Below are 17383 nucleotides of genomic sequence, written 5' to 3'. Positions count from 1 at the left end.
CTTTTGGTTGTTCTTGTTTCCGGTAGCCATAAAGGCTTTCAGAGAAGACTAATGCAGTTTCGTGTACAAGAGAAAATGTTGTACTATCTCATCCCTCCGAGAATTGCTGAAGATAGTAAGTTGTCAGGTTCCCTACTTCTGAATCTTCAGTGGCCTAGAATAGCTATCCAGGATGAAAGGACTGCATTCTCACATTTCTTCCGTGTTTTGTGAGGAGCAGATTAGTTGTACCTGCTTCTACTATACTTGCTTTCACCTGAAAATAGAGCGATGGTTTTGCGTTGGGTGAACGTGTGTTCCGGGTCATATTTTAATTCTGCAGATTTATATCAATGGGTGTCTTGTTCCTCATGTAAAGCAGTTTATGTGAAATACTGGAGTGAGTTTTCAAGGACATCTTTATGGAAAAAGGAGTTCCAGAATGTTCTTTTTCAGCTTAAAAGAGGGCTTTGTGTTTTTTTTCTGAAATAAAAGCAAAGGTATGTGTAATTACATAGATAGCTTCTGTGAAATATATTTCTAAAGCAGTTGTTAATAGCCTTTGTTAATTTGTTCTTAAAACATCCATGCTGCCCTGTGAAGATGTTTCTGATATCTAAAAAGAAACTGCAGGACAATAACTTGCTTTTTCAACTGTTTTCAATATGATTGAGTTCATATTCATATTCAGGAAAGCTGGTGAGCTGACACTCCTGTAAAATGAGTCTGAAGTCCCCTTGGCCTTTGCCACTGGGTGCTGGAGGCAGCAGCCAGGCAAACCTTCTCAAATATGTGTCATTCCTCTGGTGAGCGCTGACCAGAGCAACTCTGTTAAAGGGAAAGATGGGAATGTATTCCTGTTTGACTGCTTGGATTTAGATTGCCTGACTAGAGTGTTACTTGTAGTGAATATTATGTTTTTTGTTTGGTGTTGTTTTGGTTTTTTGGCAGAGACTTATTAGCTGCTTCAAGTAAAAATTACAATACTGCATTAATCTTACTGCTTTAATGCATTTGGTTTTGTAGCACCTGCATATAGCAATGAGGTAAAAAAAAGGTCGGAAGTTAATATCTTGGTAAAGATTTAATATGCTGGGGATATAGTGCCCTTGCAGTGATTTTAATGTGTAAATTATTTTGCAAGGAAAGCAGTAACTATCCTTGTCAAGTCTGCTGATGATAACAAATTTCCCAGGACAGCTGATCTTTGCCTATAATATACCAGGTACAGCTTTGACTAGCTAATCACAGTAAAGTAGTATGCAACAAATATTTCACTATTTTGCATTTTGTGAAGTAACTAAACTGGAGTTTGAGGCAACAGAAGGCCCTCAGATACCCGTGTGTAGCAAGAGTCAAATGTGACAGGCTAATGTAGAGCTCCTTGGGGTCATTTGATGAAGTGAGTGAAAATTCCTCTGCAGAAAATGAGTGTGCCATCACACTGGTCATTGCTGATGGATTTCATCAACACAAAGAGGTTCAGTAAAGGTTAATAGGAGTGTGTAATGTGGTGTAACACAAACTCCCAATTACTGAGGAGTTCTCTAATGTCAAGGTGAAGAGAAGTGTGCTGTTGTGACTCATCTTTCCATGCAGATCAAGCTGAAGTTAACAAAGTTGACTGTGGTTTATTGGGCAGGGCACTTGAAGAATAACCAAGGGAGCTTTTTCTCTTTGTATTTCCGAACTGTTGTGTGACATTGGGCATGTCACTGAATTTCTGTGTAGTCCAATATCCTCGTATATGTGGAGATAATGACAGATATGTCCTTTATAATGTCTTTGAAGATTTGTGGATGAAAAATTATATACGAGCTTTGAATTAAAATAATTTTGTTCAACAACAAAATTTAAAAAAATATCTTACAGTTGTTTATTTTTTTATGACCCTAAAGCTGCTTCATTGAATGAATGCATTTTAGAGTCAGGAGGGCCAGATAACAATATAACAGTGCCACTCTAGTTTAATAAAACCACTCCACCATAGGGTCAGTGTGATAATGGGAAAATACAAAATCTTTTATGAATAAGAGATTCACAGATGAGTCTATCAGAGGAGTACACCATCTGTATTTGATATCTCTGCTGTGGTAGTGCCATCTGAGTACCCTTCTGCTCAGTGGAAGAGCTCAGATTCCCACTCACACGCTCACGTCATTCCGGAGACGGCTTTTTGTTTGGCTTCCAGTCGGGTTTATTCCGGCGGTGCACGCATGGTTAGCGACCCCTCACTGCTAGTGAAGCAGTTGGAGGCTGTGCTGTATGATTTTAAATCTTCTGTTGGGAATTACTCTGCCCTCCCTCACGTGCCAAAGGGGCGTGTGCCAGTGTGGTGGAGCCCTGTAAGAGCTCGTGCCACGTAAGGTCTGAAGGTTCAGTGGTTTTGTTCCATCAGTTCGAACGTGGATATTGTTTTAAAATAATATCACCTTATAAAACGCTGTGAGAGGTTTTCTGGATTGTGTTGCTTCAGAAGCTCAAAGCCACATTTTGCTAAAGCCCCTGCTCTGTGCACAGAGCCTTTAATTTCAGCAGAACTGTTAATTGGGTAAGGCAGCAACTAATGAGACTACATTTTCGGTTTGCTCCATGTATATTGCAGGGTTTGGGCTTTATAACTGAAAAAGCCCAAAAACCAAAACCTATATAGTGTGTAAAGAGGAGTAGGTGTTTTTAAAGCACCCTGGATTAATAACATTTATTTTAAGTTTTGTGCATTTATGATAAAAACTTACATGTAAAAATCATTATACAATAAGAAGAGCAGAGAGAAATGAATGGGCTTTAATGTTACATTGTGATCAGGAATAGATTAGTGAAAGAAAAAAAGTTTCTTTATGCATAGAAATGTAGTATAATAACCTTCTGATCCCTACAATCTAGAAGAACTCTACCTAAAAATTCAAGGCAACTTTGGTTAGGAATGTCAACACAGGTGATGAAATTAATGGGTTTAGTGGTAAACAATGAACTAATTCAGAACCCTGACTTAACTTTTGACTCTGTAACTAAAGAAACAACATTAAGAGCTGCAAATTGTATTATCTGTGAGCTTTTAGCAGCTTTGCAGAGTCTTTCATTGATTACATTTGGTTGTCAGGAAATCTCAAATACAGAATTCAAATAGTTCTAATAAGCCCATTAATTCCTGTGACCCTTCAGACCAGCACTTGCCCTCTGAAGGGATTCACTCTTAGGATCCCATGGCAGTGTCTGAAGCAAGTTTAAACTGTTCCATCACTGCCTAGCACAGCCCTTCTACTGGGCCACAGATATTAGTTGAAATCAAAAGTTGGTGATTTAATCAAAAGTGTATGTTTCTGTGATCTCATTTTACATTTTGCAATGTTGAGACTTCAACATCTGCAAGCGGTTTTTTGGAAATGGCATGGAGTAAACATACATTTATTTTTGTCATGGAAACAATGGATAGATTGGATATTTGATCTTTCATTTGCATGACGGTTCTGCTTTTTCATTGTAAAACAAAATGTATGTATGCATATATAGATTTAACATGTCTGTGACAAAACCTCTCAAACAGCAGCATTTGTAAAGTAAGTACAACTATAGCTATGAATGCACCTCAGAGGCATATATCCATTCCAAATATGCAACCAGAGAGTTTACTTTTATAGTATTAATACAAGATTCCTGTTGAATTCCTTTCTTTAATCAGGATGGTAGTGGTATTTACTGGCTCTGAAAATCCCAGGGAGTGGGAATTGTTTTCATCATAAATGGGTGTAGTGTTCTGCAGATGTACAAAGCACCCAGAGCCTTGTTGAAAGACTGAGACTAAGGACTGTTTACACACTTGTAAGTAACTTGAAATATTTTTATATACAACACAAGGGCAAATATCTTGATTTTGATAAGACTTGATAGAAGTAGCTACAAGTTGGAACACAAAGATAATGTTTCTCTGGAGTAAAGACAAGGAGAAAACATTCCAGCTGTAGCTGACAATCTTGCTTTGAGTGTACTTTTCCTGCCTTAGTCACTCAAACTATGGAGGTTTTGGTGTGGTTTAGCTTTATTTTGATTTTGTTTGTTTGGGTTTTGGTGGAGTTTTTGTTTGTTGTGGGGTTTTGTTTGGGTTTTTTGTTTGTGCATTTGCACTTTTTGTTGGGGGTTTGTGTGTTTGTTGTTGTTTCAGTGCCAAATACTTGGATTGCGTTAAAGGCTCCTGACCCCAGTTTTGTATAGGTTGCTTTCTGGTTTGTTATTTCTAGATGACCATTTATTAAGCAAGAGAAAAAAACCCACACCTAAACTCATGAAAAACATTAAGAGTTCTGACAGTGAAATACTGTCTGTCTTTCCCCGGTGTTTATGTGAAATGATCTGGCAAAACAGATACTGAAGAAATAATGTATTTTTTGTGTGCTTTCTTAAATGATAAATGTTCCTGTCTCTCTGGAGAATTTCTTACCAAATGCTGATTTTTGCAAGCAGAAAGAATCAGCATTTCAAGTTGTTTTTTTTTTTTTTTTATAATGGAGCAAATCAGAAGTTGTATCTGCTCAATCTTCTAGACAATTGGAAATCCACTTATCAAAAGAAAAGATCCAACTATGACTCTAATTTTTCATGCACTTTTTTTTATGCAGGTCAGTTATTTATAGTGAAGTGATAGTTGTTTTCTCTCCCTTTAATAACAGTGCACATGTATTACTGCCTAAGTTGCAAATGATGAGAACTTTTCAGTATCCCTTAACGGAATAAAATTATGAAATACTGAAAAAAAATGAGGGTTTAATTTTTTTAATTTTAAAATTAAAACAAAAGCTTTATCATCAGCTTCATAATTTTTACAGTGAAGGGAAATGTCAGTTTAAGACATTGCTTGGAATAGCCCTTCAGAGCAGCAGCACTAAAGGTAGTTGGCAAGTCTGGAGTATAAAGGGGAGCCTGGCTCAGTAACTGGTTTTTTTTTCACCACTCCATGATAGCATTTTGTTTACTTGGAGCCATAGTGGCACAGTGCTGCTTTCTCAAGATTACCTTACAATGAAATAATTTCATTTAAAAACTAATTCAAACTTATTTCAAAGGGACTTTGCTGTTTTAGTTTATTTATATTAACCCCAAATTTAATATGTAAAAATTTAGTGGTAGGGAAATGATGAGAGCTGGAGATCTGAGAGCCTCTGCAGTGAAAGGAAGAGAATCCATTATCAATAATGGCCTTTGTTATGGTTTTATTGTGGTTCTGGTTTTTTCACTATCTTGTGTGATTCAGGTTTCTTGCATTGGCAGTTGTTATAAAAACAACTACTTTCTAGATTGAATCTAAATTCCCAGCATCATGCAGAGTGAGTGCTAAGAGGAACTGCACAGGCACAGTTTAGGCTGGCACCTCTTCCTTCCAGACACAATTGCTGGAGCACAAGGACAGTAAAAACAGCTGGTGCTTTTTCCAACCATGTAATTTCTCCTGTTTTGAGACCTTTCACTGATGCCTGAAAAAATAGTAGAATTGTTTTTATGTGACTGTAAAATACATATTATGCAAACCTCTTGTGATGTAAACCTCTTGGTTAGCAGGGTCTTGCAGATCAAGTAACCACTCCTAGTTGGTTGCGAATGTTCTTGAAGGTTTCCAACAACTGACTAGACAGGCACCATGCAAGATGTGTGGTCTTTTCAAATAGATCTTAAATAATATCTTCTGTTTCTTCTTTTATGTTGGAACATTAGCTTTTAAATTAGCAAAAAAAGAATTTATGTACTATGAGCAAGCATAATGATAAAATCAAAAATTATCAGTTAAGAAATCATTCACATCTATTTTGAGTACAAGTTATTTTTAATTTTCAAAAGCACCAGTTAATCAAAATTGAGAAGTGTGGCTTTTTAATATGCTCTCACAAGAACCTAACAGAGTACGTGGTAGGATTTTGTGCGTCTCGAAAATTTTGTGGACTTCAACTGTACCATTCAGTTTTCTCACAAACCCAGTGAATAATTGCCTGGTTTTCTTCGCTTGATGGCAAAGCTTAAATCAATAAATCTGATGACCTGAAAGCAATCTCTTCCAGTGATGCATTTTAGAATGCTTTCTAAGAACTCAAAGGTCAAGTCTAAAGGAAACTATTTTTATCAGAAGGTGAGATGTTGAACAGGATCTGTGCAGCTGGAAATAAGTGATTCAAATTTGTACTTCATTTGTTTTAAATTCTCCAAAGCTTCAAATCCTGTGGGATGTGGACAGACTTTGACATCATTAATTACCTGGCAATGTTTTCAATTTACTGATCATTTACTACAATTTATCACAGTATTTGTTATAATAATATTTACCTCTCTGTCTACTGTGTTCTTGTATTTGCTCCAGTAAATAATAAAAATATATTTTTCTATTGTAGAGAAACCACTCTTATCTCAAGCAATGGCATAAATGGACTTGCAGAGTTAAAATCAGAACTCTGCTTGTGATATCTAAGTGCCAACCAAGAAGGGGGGAAAAAACCAAATCTCCCCTCCTTCCCCAAGGGACCAAAACACAAGTGGCCTGCTTGAGGTTTCTTAGGTTGCTTAGGCTGCTATCAAAGTCTCAGACTAGAGACTCATCACAGGAAACAGTGTGGAAAAATGAAATTATTACTGAAATTGTGGATTGTAAAAATTTTATTGCCCTAAATATTTACTGACAGCTTTGTATTTTTAACTTTATTTTGGAATTGTCTGCAAATTATGTTTTATCAAATATTGTTTCATTATTAAAATATTCACACAAGTTTTCACAGAGAGGTATAAATTTTAAAGCAAGTCCAAAGTGTCATTCTATCTTGAAAATTAGTTTTGTTGGAAGAAATGGGCACAATGTTCTCCTAAAATAGAATCCTTTTTTCCATCACCAGCCAGGACATGACTGGTCATGACTTATTCACTGTTTTGATCATGTTAATGTTCATTCAGGCACTTTGAACCACTGTTTTTGATTGTCCTATTCTTCATTCTCTCTCTGGAGTTATACAAGGAGATAATTGTAATTCTGTAGGTGAATTTTAGTGATAAATCTTTTGAATAATACCATTTCATTTTATTAACTCAAATACCGTACTGTGGGTTGTCCTAAGGGTTTGGAAGGTATTTTTGCCACACAGGGATAAAACTGGCAAAAGCCAGGTATGCCTTTCTTCTTCCTTGCAGTGTCATGGAGGTACAGGTTGTGAAGAGGTTGAGGATTTGGAAATGGGCAGTGATTAGTTCAACATAATCATACATGTTTTAGAAGGAGATGAGCAAACCACAACTGGACTGAAAGGCATCTGTTCTTAGAGTAGGGGCTATACTGGAATGACACGGGAAAGAAGATGAAAATAATTCATTCTTACAAGCTCCCTTATAAACATTGATAAAGAAAAAATTTTGATATGCAGAAAATAGAAGATAAAAATAGTTTGGAATATATTTTTAGTGCCTAGGCATTCTGAGAGAGATTCACATGGCGACACGAGACCGCACGGTGATGCTCATCCGTAGTGCATAAAGGATGTTTTTATACTTGTGTTGGGATGAAGACTCACGTTCCTGTGACTTGTTTAGGGTTTTCTTTGCATGGAAGTGTCTTGACAAGCTTCTAGTGTATGTATTTATAATGTAAGCATCGTATGCAGCTTGTGGAATAGATGTCTACAGGAAGTTCTGCTTAGGAGGAGGAGGATGATGATTCTAGGTTGCTAAGACTCAGTGGATTGCCAAGCATATCACTGGTTTGAAATGGTTCTTGGATGGGATACATGTATTTTTGGCTACTTTTTTTGGCTGTTGTTTAGTTGGGGGGAGGTGTAATTTAAATGTTGTGAAGGGGAATTGCCATTTTCCTGCAGTGCACGAGATAAATATTTTTATTAATTTTTTAAATGGAGTTCTGGTTCCAATCCAGTTGTTCTCTTCCTGCAGTGGCATCTTGGCACAAGGCAGTCTGCTATCACACCAATAAATGTCACATAAATGAAGAATGTCAGTAAAAGTGTAATATGAAACTAATAATTAGTTGTCAGAATTTCAGCTGGTTCCCTGTGAATAACTTTTCCCTATTTTTTTTTCTTTTTCCAGAAATACAAAGAATATGAGAAGGATGTTGCAATAGAAGAAATTGATGGCCTCCAGCTTGTGAAAAAGTTAGCAAAGAATATGGAAGAAATGTTTCATAAGAAGTCTGAAGCTGTACGGGTAAGCAGCAGATCAACCTACTATTTCCTTCTGTGATGTAAAACTAAGTATATAATTTAGGTTTTGCTCTGAAGGCTGTACTAGCAATTGAAGGTGCTGAAGTGGAAATGCAAAAGCATTCAGAAGTATTTTAGGATCAGCGTTCAAGAGAATAGATATAAATTATTTATACCTTCAGTGGATAAATGTAAGGGAGTTTGGACTACCAATTTCTGATATGAGTTTGTAAGGTATCATTTGTGTGCAGTAAAACATAACTACATACGGTTGTGCATTAAAATGTTAGATTTCAAAATATCCAACCAAAGCAGACTTAATTTCACTGCTCACTCTTACAAAAATAGTATTGCAGGGAAATATCTGAGTTCAATAACTGGCCTTTAGTTCAAATCAAGAAAAACAAGCAAAGACTTCAAATGGAACTAAATACAAAATTCCTTTAATTGTGGTAAGTACTACATCACTCTACAGGCAACTTAATAGTGATCCTTAAGTAACTAGACAGCTTTCTGTACATCTGTAAGTTTTTGTGTATTTGTTTGGTTGGTTTGTTGTTTTTTTTTCTAAAATCTCCATTCTGATCCTGCCTTTGCAGTAGCTTTCATGGCTGTTAGATTTACCATAAGAAAGAGAAAAAATTCTGACTTCTATGTTTTACTATATCAAACAGGAGCTCGTCTTAACTTGCAGGTCCTAAGGAATAACTGATCTTCCTGTCGTAGTTTTCATTTTGCATTATTCTTTTCTGGAAATGGAGGTGACTGCCTGGAACAGTAGTTCCTGTTACATCACCTGTATCAGCAAACTAACAGGACATTCTGGTGATGCTGTTTACCAGCAGCTATTCCATTTCAGCCAGGCTTGTCTGCTCAATTGAGTTGAAGGTATTTGTGTCTCAACCGCAGAGCCGAAAGCATCACCCGAGGACAGGGATTCCATTTGTGTAACTGTAGACACAATTTTGCCTTCAGTCTTGTAGTATTTGTTATGGTGCAAAAGGGAGGAAGGGATTTGGCTACATTTTAGAGGTTGAATTTTCTGGGCTGACAGTGAAGTAAAACATATTTCAGCTTGTAAAACGGAGCGCGCTTGGCAGGGAAGCAGAGAAAGACAATAAACATGGAACCCCACAATGCTATTTTTACAGTCTGTTTTTCAGAGGAAAAACTACACTTTAATATGTGTGCAACAGCTTCCAGAAGCCTGCAGAATATTGACTCAGGGGGAACTGTTTTCCTTGTTCCTTAGCAGAGAAAACTGCTCCCCTGAGATCATAACAATTTGAAAAAAAAGTCATTCTTGGAGCTGCACTTATTTGGAGCAAGAAGTGACCAGCGAGCTGCACACTTGCTGGTGAGGGAATAGAATTCCATGAGCGAGGAGTGTTGGTGGGGAAGAGCAGTTTGTGTCTCAATTAGAGCTTCCTAACAAATGTTTAGAACAGGTGTGGTCTCTTCAAACAGATGGTATGTTTAGCTAAGGAGGAAAAAAATGTAGGATCAATATAGGCCACCATGCTCTGAGTAAAAATGGGCCCAAATTCTGTGAAGTTAAACCATGTGTATAATATTGAATGAATGGATTTTAGTGCTGGAAAAAGTAACTGAAATCCAGAGCCTTCTTGGGAAGGTTTCTGTCTTTGGAAAGGAAGCTGAAAGCTTGGTTTGGACAGGGTCACTTCTTTTAAGAAACGATCTGTTCAGTGTACTTTCCAATAGAGCAATTAATTTTTGCATAATTACATAAAGTGGTCCATCTTTGTTGCTAGAGCTGTAGTGAGTGACCTGTTATGTTCTGGTAGTAAGTAGTGTTTTGTGTTTTACATCCTGAGAAGTACAAAAACCTTTGGTAGGGTGCAGGTTTTACAGGAGTTTCATCTGTGGTATATCATAACTAATCTTCCCTTCAAATCTGGGGTGGGGAGATAGGAGTTACAACACTCCTATGGACCTAAGATCTCTGCTCCACTCTGCAACCTGATCATCTTGCCTCTAAAATAATACAATTTTGATATAAGCTTTTGATGGAAACTTGTGCAAGAGCACTGAAACATAGAGTTCAGAGTAGTATGTTGGATATATTGGGGTAAATACGGAATGAAAAGTACCCTACAAATCTCTCTCAGCCCTAAAATAATGATGTCACCATCGTGAGGGTTCAAATCCAAGGGCTCAGAAAACATGTTCCACAGTTAGCCCAAATTGTTACCCTACAATACTGATTGTATTAGCTTCATGTAGTCATCAATATCCATGGTTTAATCTAAAATACTTTTTAGATAAAACATTTTAAGCAATGTACTTCTTTGGGTTCTAGCAGATATAACAATCTGTGACAAATATTCAGAAGGCCATAGCATATAAAATGTTTGATTGGTAGAAAAGGCCAAGAAGAAAGACCAGGAAATATAGAAATAGAATGGCTTGGAAAGGCCTCGTGGTTTATGTTTGTTTGTTTGGTTGGTTTGTTTTGCTTTATACTTTCAAACACATTAACTTGTTCAAAGCTACTATCACGTTTGAACTCTCTTTTCCCTCCTCCCCCTTAATATTCTGGTTGAATTTTTATCTTTCTGTCTCATCGCTTTTCATAGTGATTAGTTGGTTCAGTGTGATTTTTATCATATCCATCCCCTGTTTGAATTACCCTTCAGTATGCAATTATCCTATCACAGAATGTCCTATTTTTATGCTGTCAGATACATAAGATAAATGGAAAACTGAAAGTACTAAACCAATTATATAACCTTTTGTCATCTACTTACTGATGGAAACCCTTGCAAGCAACTTTCCAGCCTGTTCCCAGTGTTCACTATTTACCTCAGGTTTATGTCAGTTCAGGATATTCCTGTTAACCATTTCCTTCCTAATACTGCCCTACTTGATGGAATTTCAGGCAGGCAACTTTATATTTTATTCTGAGGTATTTGTGTCATGAGTGAAGTTAAAATCACGGAAGAGCAGCTTTGATTCAGTGTTGCTGATGCTTTGTTTCTATCTGTGACAAAGGTTGATGTATTCATTTGCTTTTAAGATTATGACACTTGAGCTGGGAAAAGTCTTACTGCCCATAAGGTGGCAGACATGGAAGTGTTTCCTGCACTGTTCAGCAGTTGGTTTAATTTTACAGCCAAACACAAATAAACTCTTTGGGAGCCTTGTGTAGTCTGCTGTCACTTGTGGTATTACTGCAGATGCTTTTCCTGGACTTGTAATGATTTCACTCATAGGAAATGTGCTTGATCAGTCTTTAATGTAAAGTTTCCCATGATTTTTTAAATAATTTTTTGTAAGTTTTATGAAACTGAACAGCAATGGAGCACTATGACACAATGCTCAGTAACAAATGACTATGGCAATAAACTTGATATTGAAAAAGGGATGGAATTAAAATTGTTCATTGGGTGCTTTAACATTTCCTACTTATTGGAACAATGGAAAAAAATTCCAAGAAGGCTAGAGGGAAGTGAAAAAGAAAGCAAAATGAAAGATAAGTAAGTTATTAGGGAATATACAAAAAGCTATTATTAAAACTTCAGCTGTGCATTTAAGTTTCTATTTTCATTAGTCTTTCTTTGTAAATAAAGAGATCCTATAAAAATGATTGTTGATTTACTGGCAAGATGGCAAATGGAGTGTTAAGGATGATTTTTCTTTAAGGCAACTACCATTGCTGCAATGGAAAATGCAAATAAGGGACTTCTTTTTATTAACTTTTCCTACTGTAGCTACCTGGTGTTCATTGTGAAGCTGATTCTCATTATAACTGTACTGTGAAAAGTAATTGCTATTGTACAGTAATTCAATTTCAGTGCATTCATGCATCAGTAAACCAGTGGGGTTTATCTAGAGAAACCTGGCACTCTAAAGCTTTTTATCATGAAATTCCACATGCAGACAAATGTTCTTCTAAGGAGTAGAATATAAGCATTTACATTTAACAAACATTTGCAATGAAGAGAAATGGATTTTTTTCCACTGGTGATTTTTACACCAGCCTTTAAGATGTTTTCAGATGCTATTAGGATGATACTGTTCAGGCACAGTTAAAGTTATGTATGTGTTTTAAATGTTTGTGCTTATTCATATGCATATGTGGTTTGCACATTTGGGGCTGTGGATGTATATACATGAGGGTACAGATTTTTAGACACGTACATTTTGAGGTTTATATGTGCAAGATCAGCAGATGCAATTTACTATTGGTTTTCTGCATATATATATGTACATAGGTACATAAGCAAAGTATTAAACAACATGTACTGCATTCAGATATTTCCAAGCAAATACTGGTAAATTGGTGTCCTGGTCAATAAATTAATTTTTATTTAAAACAGATGTTGGTGGGTGCAATATGAACTTGGTTTGGTGAACACAGAGATCATGGCAAGTACTTCAAAGCTGAGAAAGTTCCTAAACAGAGGAATTTTCTTTATTCAGAGCACTACAGAATATTTCCATAGAGAGAGTTTATGAAAGCTCAGTAGAGAATTCATACTGAATATTGTAGTCAGTGAGTGTAGCTTTTTTTTACAAACACTCTCCAAGTACTTTTTTCTTGAGTGTACTTGGAATTTAACTAATTTTTAGTGAGTAACTTAGTGGTAAGTTCTTCCCCATTTGAGGAAATAGTGAGGAATATTCCAGGTGAATTTTGAACCACTCTTTCGAGTCTGCTTTAAATGTACACCGACTTGAATGCCCACTGTGTATTTTATTACATTGTACTTTTATTCTGGGTTTCTATCACTTTGATCAAGGCTAGATTGGGAATGGCATTCTTAAGAAGAGAAGCAAATAATCGTTCATATTTCATATTCATATAATAAAATAGAAATAGAAAGATCTTAAATGTCAAAACTTATTAATTTTCTAGGCTCACTATTTCACAATGTAGAATAAACACTTTTCCATTATCCACTCAGTTCCTTCATTGAGCTAATTTGCATCTGCAGAATTAGAAGGAAAATGAATATCAATGTGCACTCTTTAAAACTGTGCTGCTCAGTGGGGGCTATGCTGACCTCTGACTTTTATTTTTTTAAATAAATATAGTAAGAAAGTCGGTGTTTTTTTACCAGCAGATGGAAATGGAAAAAAACCCCCAAAACCTCAACATTAAGTTTATAAAATTACTGAAGGAAAAAATTATAAATGGTTGTGGGTGGAGGGAAATTATGGTGAATCAACCCAGTATTACTATAAATAGTTTTAACTGACAGAGTAAAGACATAATGAAGAAAGGAGAGATGGCTACAGTTGTGTTAATTACTGCTGACAAATTAAAGGTTTTCAGCAATATTTTTGTATTCACATTTAGTATTTTAATCATAATTGTTGCTGGTTAATTTTGGTGTCACTTAAATTTTGCTCATAGTTCTATTGGTCTCCTTTGTGTGTCAGTGACAAATTTCTGTTCTTGAAAGCACTAAGAGCCTTGTTTTTGCTTTTTTGCAAATTAGACTACACTGGAAAAATGAAAAGATGGGTAGTAATCCACTGACAGTCAGTGGGGGGGATTCAGTAGTATAATACATAACCTTGACAGTCATGGTTTGGAGAATATTTAAAGGTTCAGTAAATATTTTTCTTTATTCAGATTGGACTTGATGGTTGTTTTTGCTAAATGTGTAGAATTTCAGATATTCAACAAATAAAGGATTGGAAAACCTGTTCTAGTGCAGATCAGCTAGATCACACGTTGCTGCTTTGCTTTTTAGTTCTTTGAGTTTCTCAATGGACTTGTGTATTTATAAACAGATACTGCTAGGAATACTGAAAGGGGAAAAAATGTTTCCTTTTATTGTAGTGTAGGTGGGCGTCTCTTCTCCTTAACCTTTGTTCCCATCACAGAGCTGTGGTGTGAGAGCTCAAACTGTCCTCAGGTGCTGCTGGTAAACAAGAGAAATGAAAGAAAAAGGTACATCATTATCTCATACCTGTACTATGTGTGCAATGGACTACATAGGTTTAATGACAGTTAGGTTGGTTTTTTTTTCTGGAAACCTCCCTGAATCATAGCAGGGGCCCAAGTGCATTGATTAAATATTTACCTCTTATATGTCCTAAAATCCAGCTGGTTCTGCAAAAAGCTGTTCTTTAAACAGGTATAGGTAGGAGGGAAGAGGTGAAACCTGAAAAACTCACAGAATCTGAAGAAAGTCAGTGAAAACCTCAAGAGAGATCTTTTAGGGGATGATATGTATTTGTCAAGAATTCCAGGAGGTCATGTGCATCACCTGGTATGTGCAGTATCCAGGGGCTCCTGTTCCTGGATGCATTACTGCTACAGTGCACACTGCTGTGGCTCTGCAAGTGTGGAGCTTTCATTGACTTGGTGCAGTTTGAAATAAATATCTACAAAAAATGAAGCAACTTGAATCATCTTTGAATTTTGTCGTCTTTAAAACTCTGGCATGTTTGTATGCTAAAAGAAAAAAATAATCCGTGGTCTAGTCAGTCTTAGAAAATTCAGTGAATTCTTTTGGAAGTTCAACTTTAGAAAAAAGAAGTATTTTAGGAAAAAAAGTATTCTTAAGATAAAAAGGAGGAAAATAAAGACTTTTAGAGAAAACTTAAAAGCATTTTCTGCTGGAGACAATTAGGATGGTCTCATCTTCAGTGCTGAGAAGAGAAGCAAAAAGTATTTAAAGATAGTGCATTCAACTGTGGAATACTTATCTGAAAATACAGACAGAGAGAAAATCCAGCCACTTCACAGATTAGTTCTTGTATTAGGCTTCATTGCAAAAGTACATAACGTTCAGTCTTTGCCATCAACATAAAATAGCTTTCCAGACAGCAGGAAGGAAACAGTAAAGTAGTTTTGGAAGAAAGAAGTAGGATAAATTAGTCTCATTTATCCTTCTTTCTTATCACTGTTTTTGACTATTAGCATATTTTACATTAACATTAATTATCTTAACAAAAGTAGTCATATTGTCCAACTTGCTGTTCAATGTGTGATTTAAACTAGTCACTTCAAACAGTAATGTTTTAATTAAAATTTAATTCCACTTGCACAACTGTCACCTGCTCAATTTTCAATCATAATTCTTATTTCGTATTGTAAATGTGTATGATTGAATCTGGTTTTTTGAATTATAAAAATAAGTACCAGTACTTTTAAGTCATAAAAAAATGATGTTTGGTGTCAGCTCACTTTTAGAGGGTTTATTGATACTTATTTTTAATTGACTATAAATATTCTCTTGAGAAGATGCACTTATAGCTTACTTGCTGTTCATGCAACATCAGCCTGTTTTCTGAGACCTTATGCTCATTCAATTTAATGTTTAGATGATTAAGAAAAGGTATCTTCCTAAAGAGAATGCTCAGTTTGGTGTAACTGCATCTGTACAGAGCAGGTTTTCAAGCCACTGCCTCCTTTTCCCATTAAATGAGCGATGCCAACCTCTGTTTTATCTGTGGAGCGTGAGGGAGCACCAGGAGCAATAGTGAGGAGGAGCCTGTTAATAGCTTTCTTGGAGGGATTTAATGAATGGTCATTTATCAATATTTTGAGTAGGAGAGAGACTATCACCTCTGTGTGATTCTTCATTTTGAAGTGCTCAGAAGCATTTCAATGAAAAGAGCTGTAAAGAGAATTCATTAGTGTTTAAGAGCCTTAACTCTTCCCTCTGCTTTTCCTGCTTCCAGCAGGTTCTGTGCCAGCTCAGGTGTGTCAGCTTAGCCTGACCTGCCCCGGGAGCACTATTGAGAAAGAAGAGCCTCCTACACAGATAACTGAGGGCAAATACCCCATTTATCCTCTTCACTCCCACCTTTCTTGAGTTTATTTGACTTCAGTGTAATTAGGTAGGAATATGCCTGCTTAATCTAAAATACTCCCAGCTTAGTTCATTTGTTATGTCTCTAACAGCTGATTATGTATTCCCAACGTGCCCAGCACCGGTCAGCACAGTTCCTTTGTCTCTCACCTTCTGGATTTTTAACACTTACTGGTTCAAAAGTTATTCTGCCTGATCTCATTTTTCTAGTTACTTTTATCTTCTTGTTTGAATGGAATTATACTTTATAGATTTATACAATAAGCCTTCTTCTCCTCCTTGAACAGTTCCTTTAAGACTGGAAAACTGAGCAGACTCTAGCAGTGTGCTTTTGAACTGCCCAGGCTCTCTAATTGTTCTAGGCAGCTGCTGCTGGGGGTAGGGGTAAAGAAACTCTTCTCAGCTGCACTGAATTTCAGGTGATCACAATTTCTGTTAGAGTAAATCAGGACTTCAAGACTATCACAATTGGTGCTATCTGAAACAGTTTTGGGAGGAAAAAGCAGTGAGATGAGATGCTGCTTTTCTTTTTTTCCTGGAAAATCAGGGGTTTATTTTGAGACTGACTTAACTGAAAATTTGGTTCATGTTCTTGTTTTGGACTGTATTTTGACAGCTGTGTGAAATGCAGCTGCAATAAAACACCAGATTTGATGGTGCAACTGGAATTTCAAACGTTTAAAACTAATCTTCCTTTTGATGAATACCAAGAAAAAGGCTCAGGTTTTGTTTGTTAGCATTAGACTTTTGAATTGTCTTAGCCTGTACTTTGATGTACTTACTAGTTGAAAATGGCTCTTGAAAAAGAAGTCTCCTTTCTGGCTTTCTCTGGTGCTTGCTCCTCTCGGCTTTCTCCTTTACTTTTCCTCCACTGAGCTGTGGCAAAGCTTTGCGTGGCTGTGCAGAGTAGTCTGAGAATTGTAAGACTGAATAATTACCCAGTCCAGAAACCCCCAAACAAAAAACCCAAGAGAGGCTTTCTTTCCCTTAGAGTAATTAGAATTTTGTTCATTGTGCAATGAAAAATACAACAGCAAGGCATAGGAAGGAGATGGGTGATAGGAATGAATAAGATCATATGATGGACACTGCTGCTTTTTATTTTCTTGTGGGAATCACAGTGATGACTTAAAACTATATTGAAGCATCTTCCTGTTTGGATGTTTTTTTAAGCTCTCTAGTGGCTATGCAGCTGTTTAGGGAAATTGTCTTATTACTTGTGTGTAAGTCACTTCAGGTCTGATGTTGTTGTATGTGTTTCTGGGCTAAATCTGTTTTGCTGTTCATACTGTACTTGGCAGGCGAGCATCTCCTCTGGAGGTGAGCAATTGTTTATGTATGGTAACTGCAGAAAGCTGAGCTCTGAGCTCAGACTGTGGGTTTCTGATCAAAAATGTTTCAAATTAGTAACCTGAATCTCGAGAGCTT

At 36.4% G+C, this 17383-nt stretch overlaps 1 protein-coding gene across 6 annotated transcripts in view; it reads left to right on the top strand.

The window, feature by feature from the left end:
- CACNA2D3 (calcium voltage-gated channel auxiliary subunit alpha2delta 3) overlaps positions 1–17383 on the top strand; it is a 403064-nt gene that overhangs the window by 83529 nt on the left and 302152 nt on the right. For all 6 annotated transcript variants that reach the window (XR_001920141.3, XM_018068538.3, XM_018068539.3 and 3 more), the window contains one exon: positions 8050–8166. Coding sequence is in view for 5 of the 6 variants with exons in the window: in XM_018068538.3 (XP_017924027.1) it covers positions 8050–8166 (117 nt within the window). In the remaining variant the exon portion in view is untranslated. The remainder of the gene's footprint in view (positions 1–8049; positions 8167–17383) is intronic.

This window comes from Manacus vitellinus, unplaced genomic scaffold (genome assembly GCF_001715985.3).
Source record: "Manacus vitellinus isolate BGI_N305 unplaced genomic scaffold, ASM171598v3 scaffold_14_pilon, whole genome shotgun sequence".
Classification (NCBI taxonomy): Eukaryota; Metazoa; Chordata; class Aves; order Passeriformes; family Pipridae; genus Manacus; species Manacus vitellinus.
This window is presented reverse-complemented; position numbering and strand designations above follow the sequence as displayed.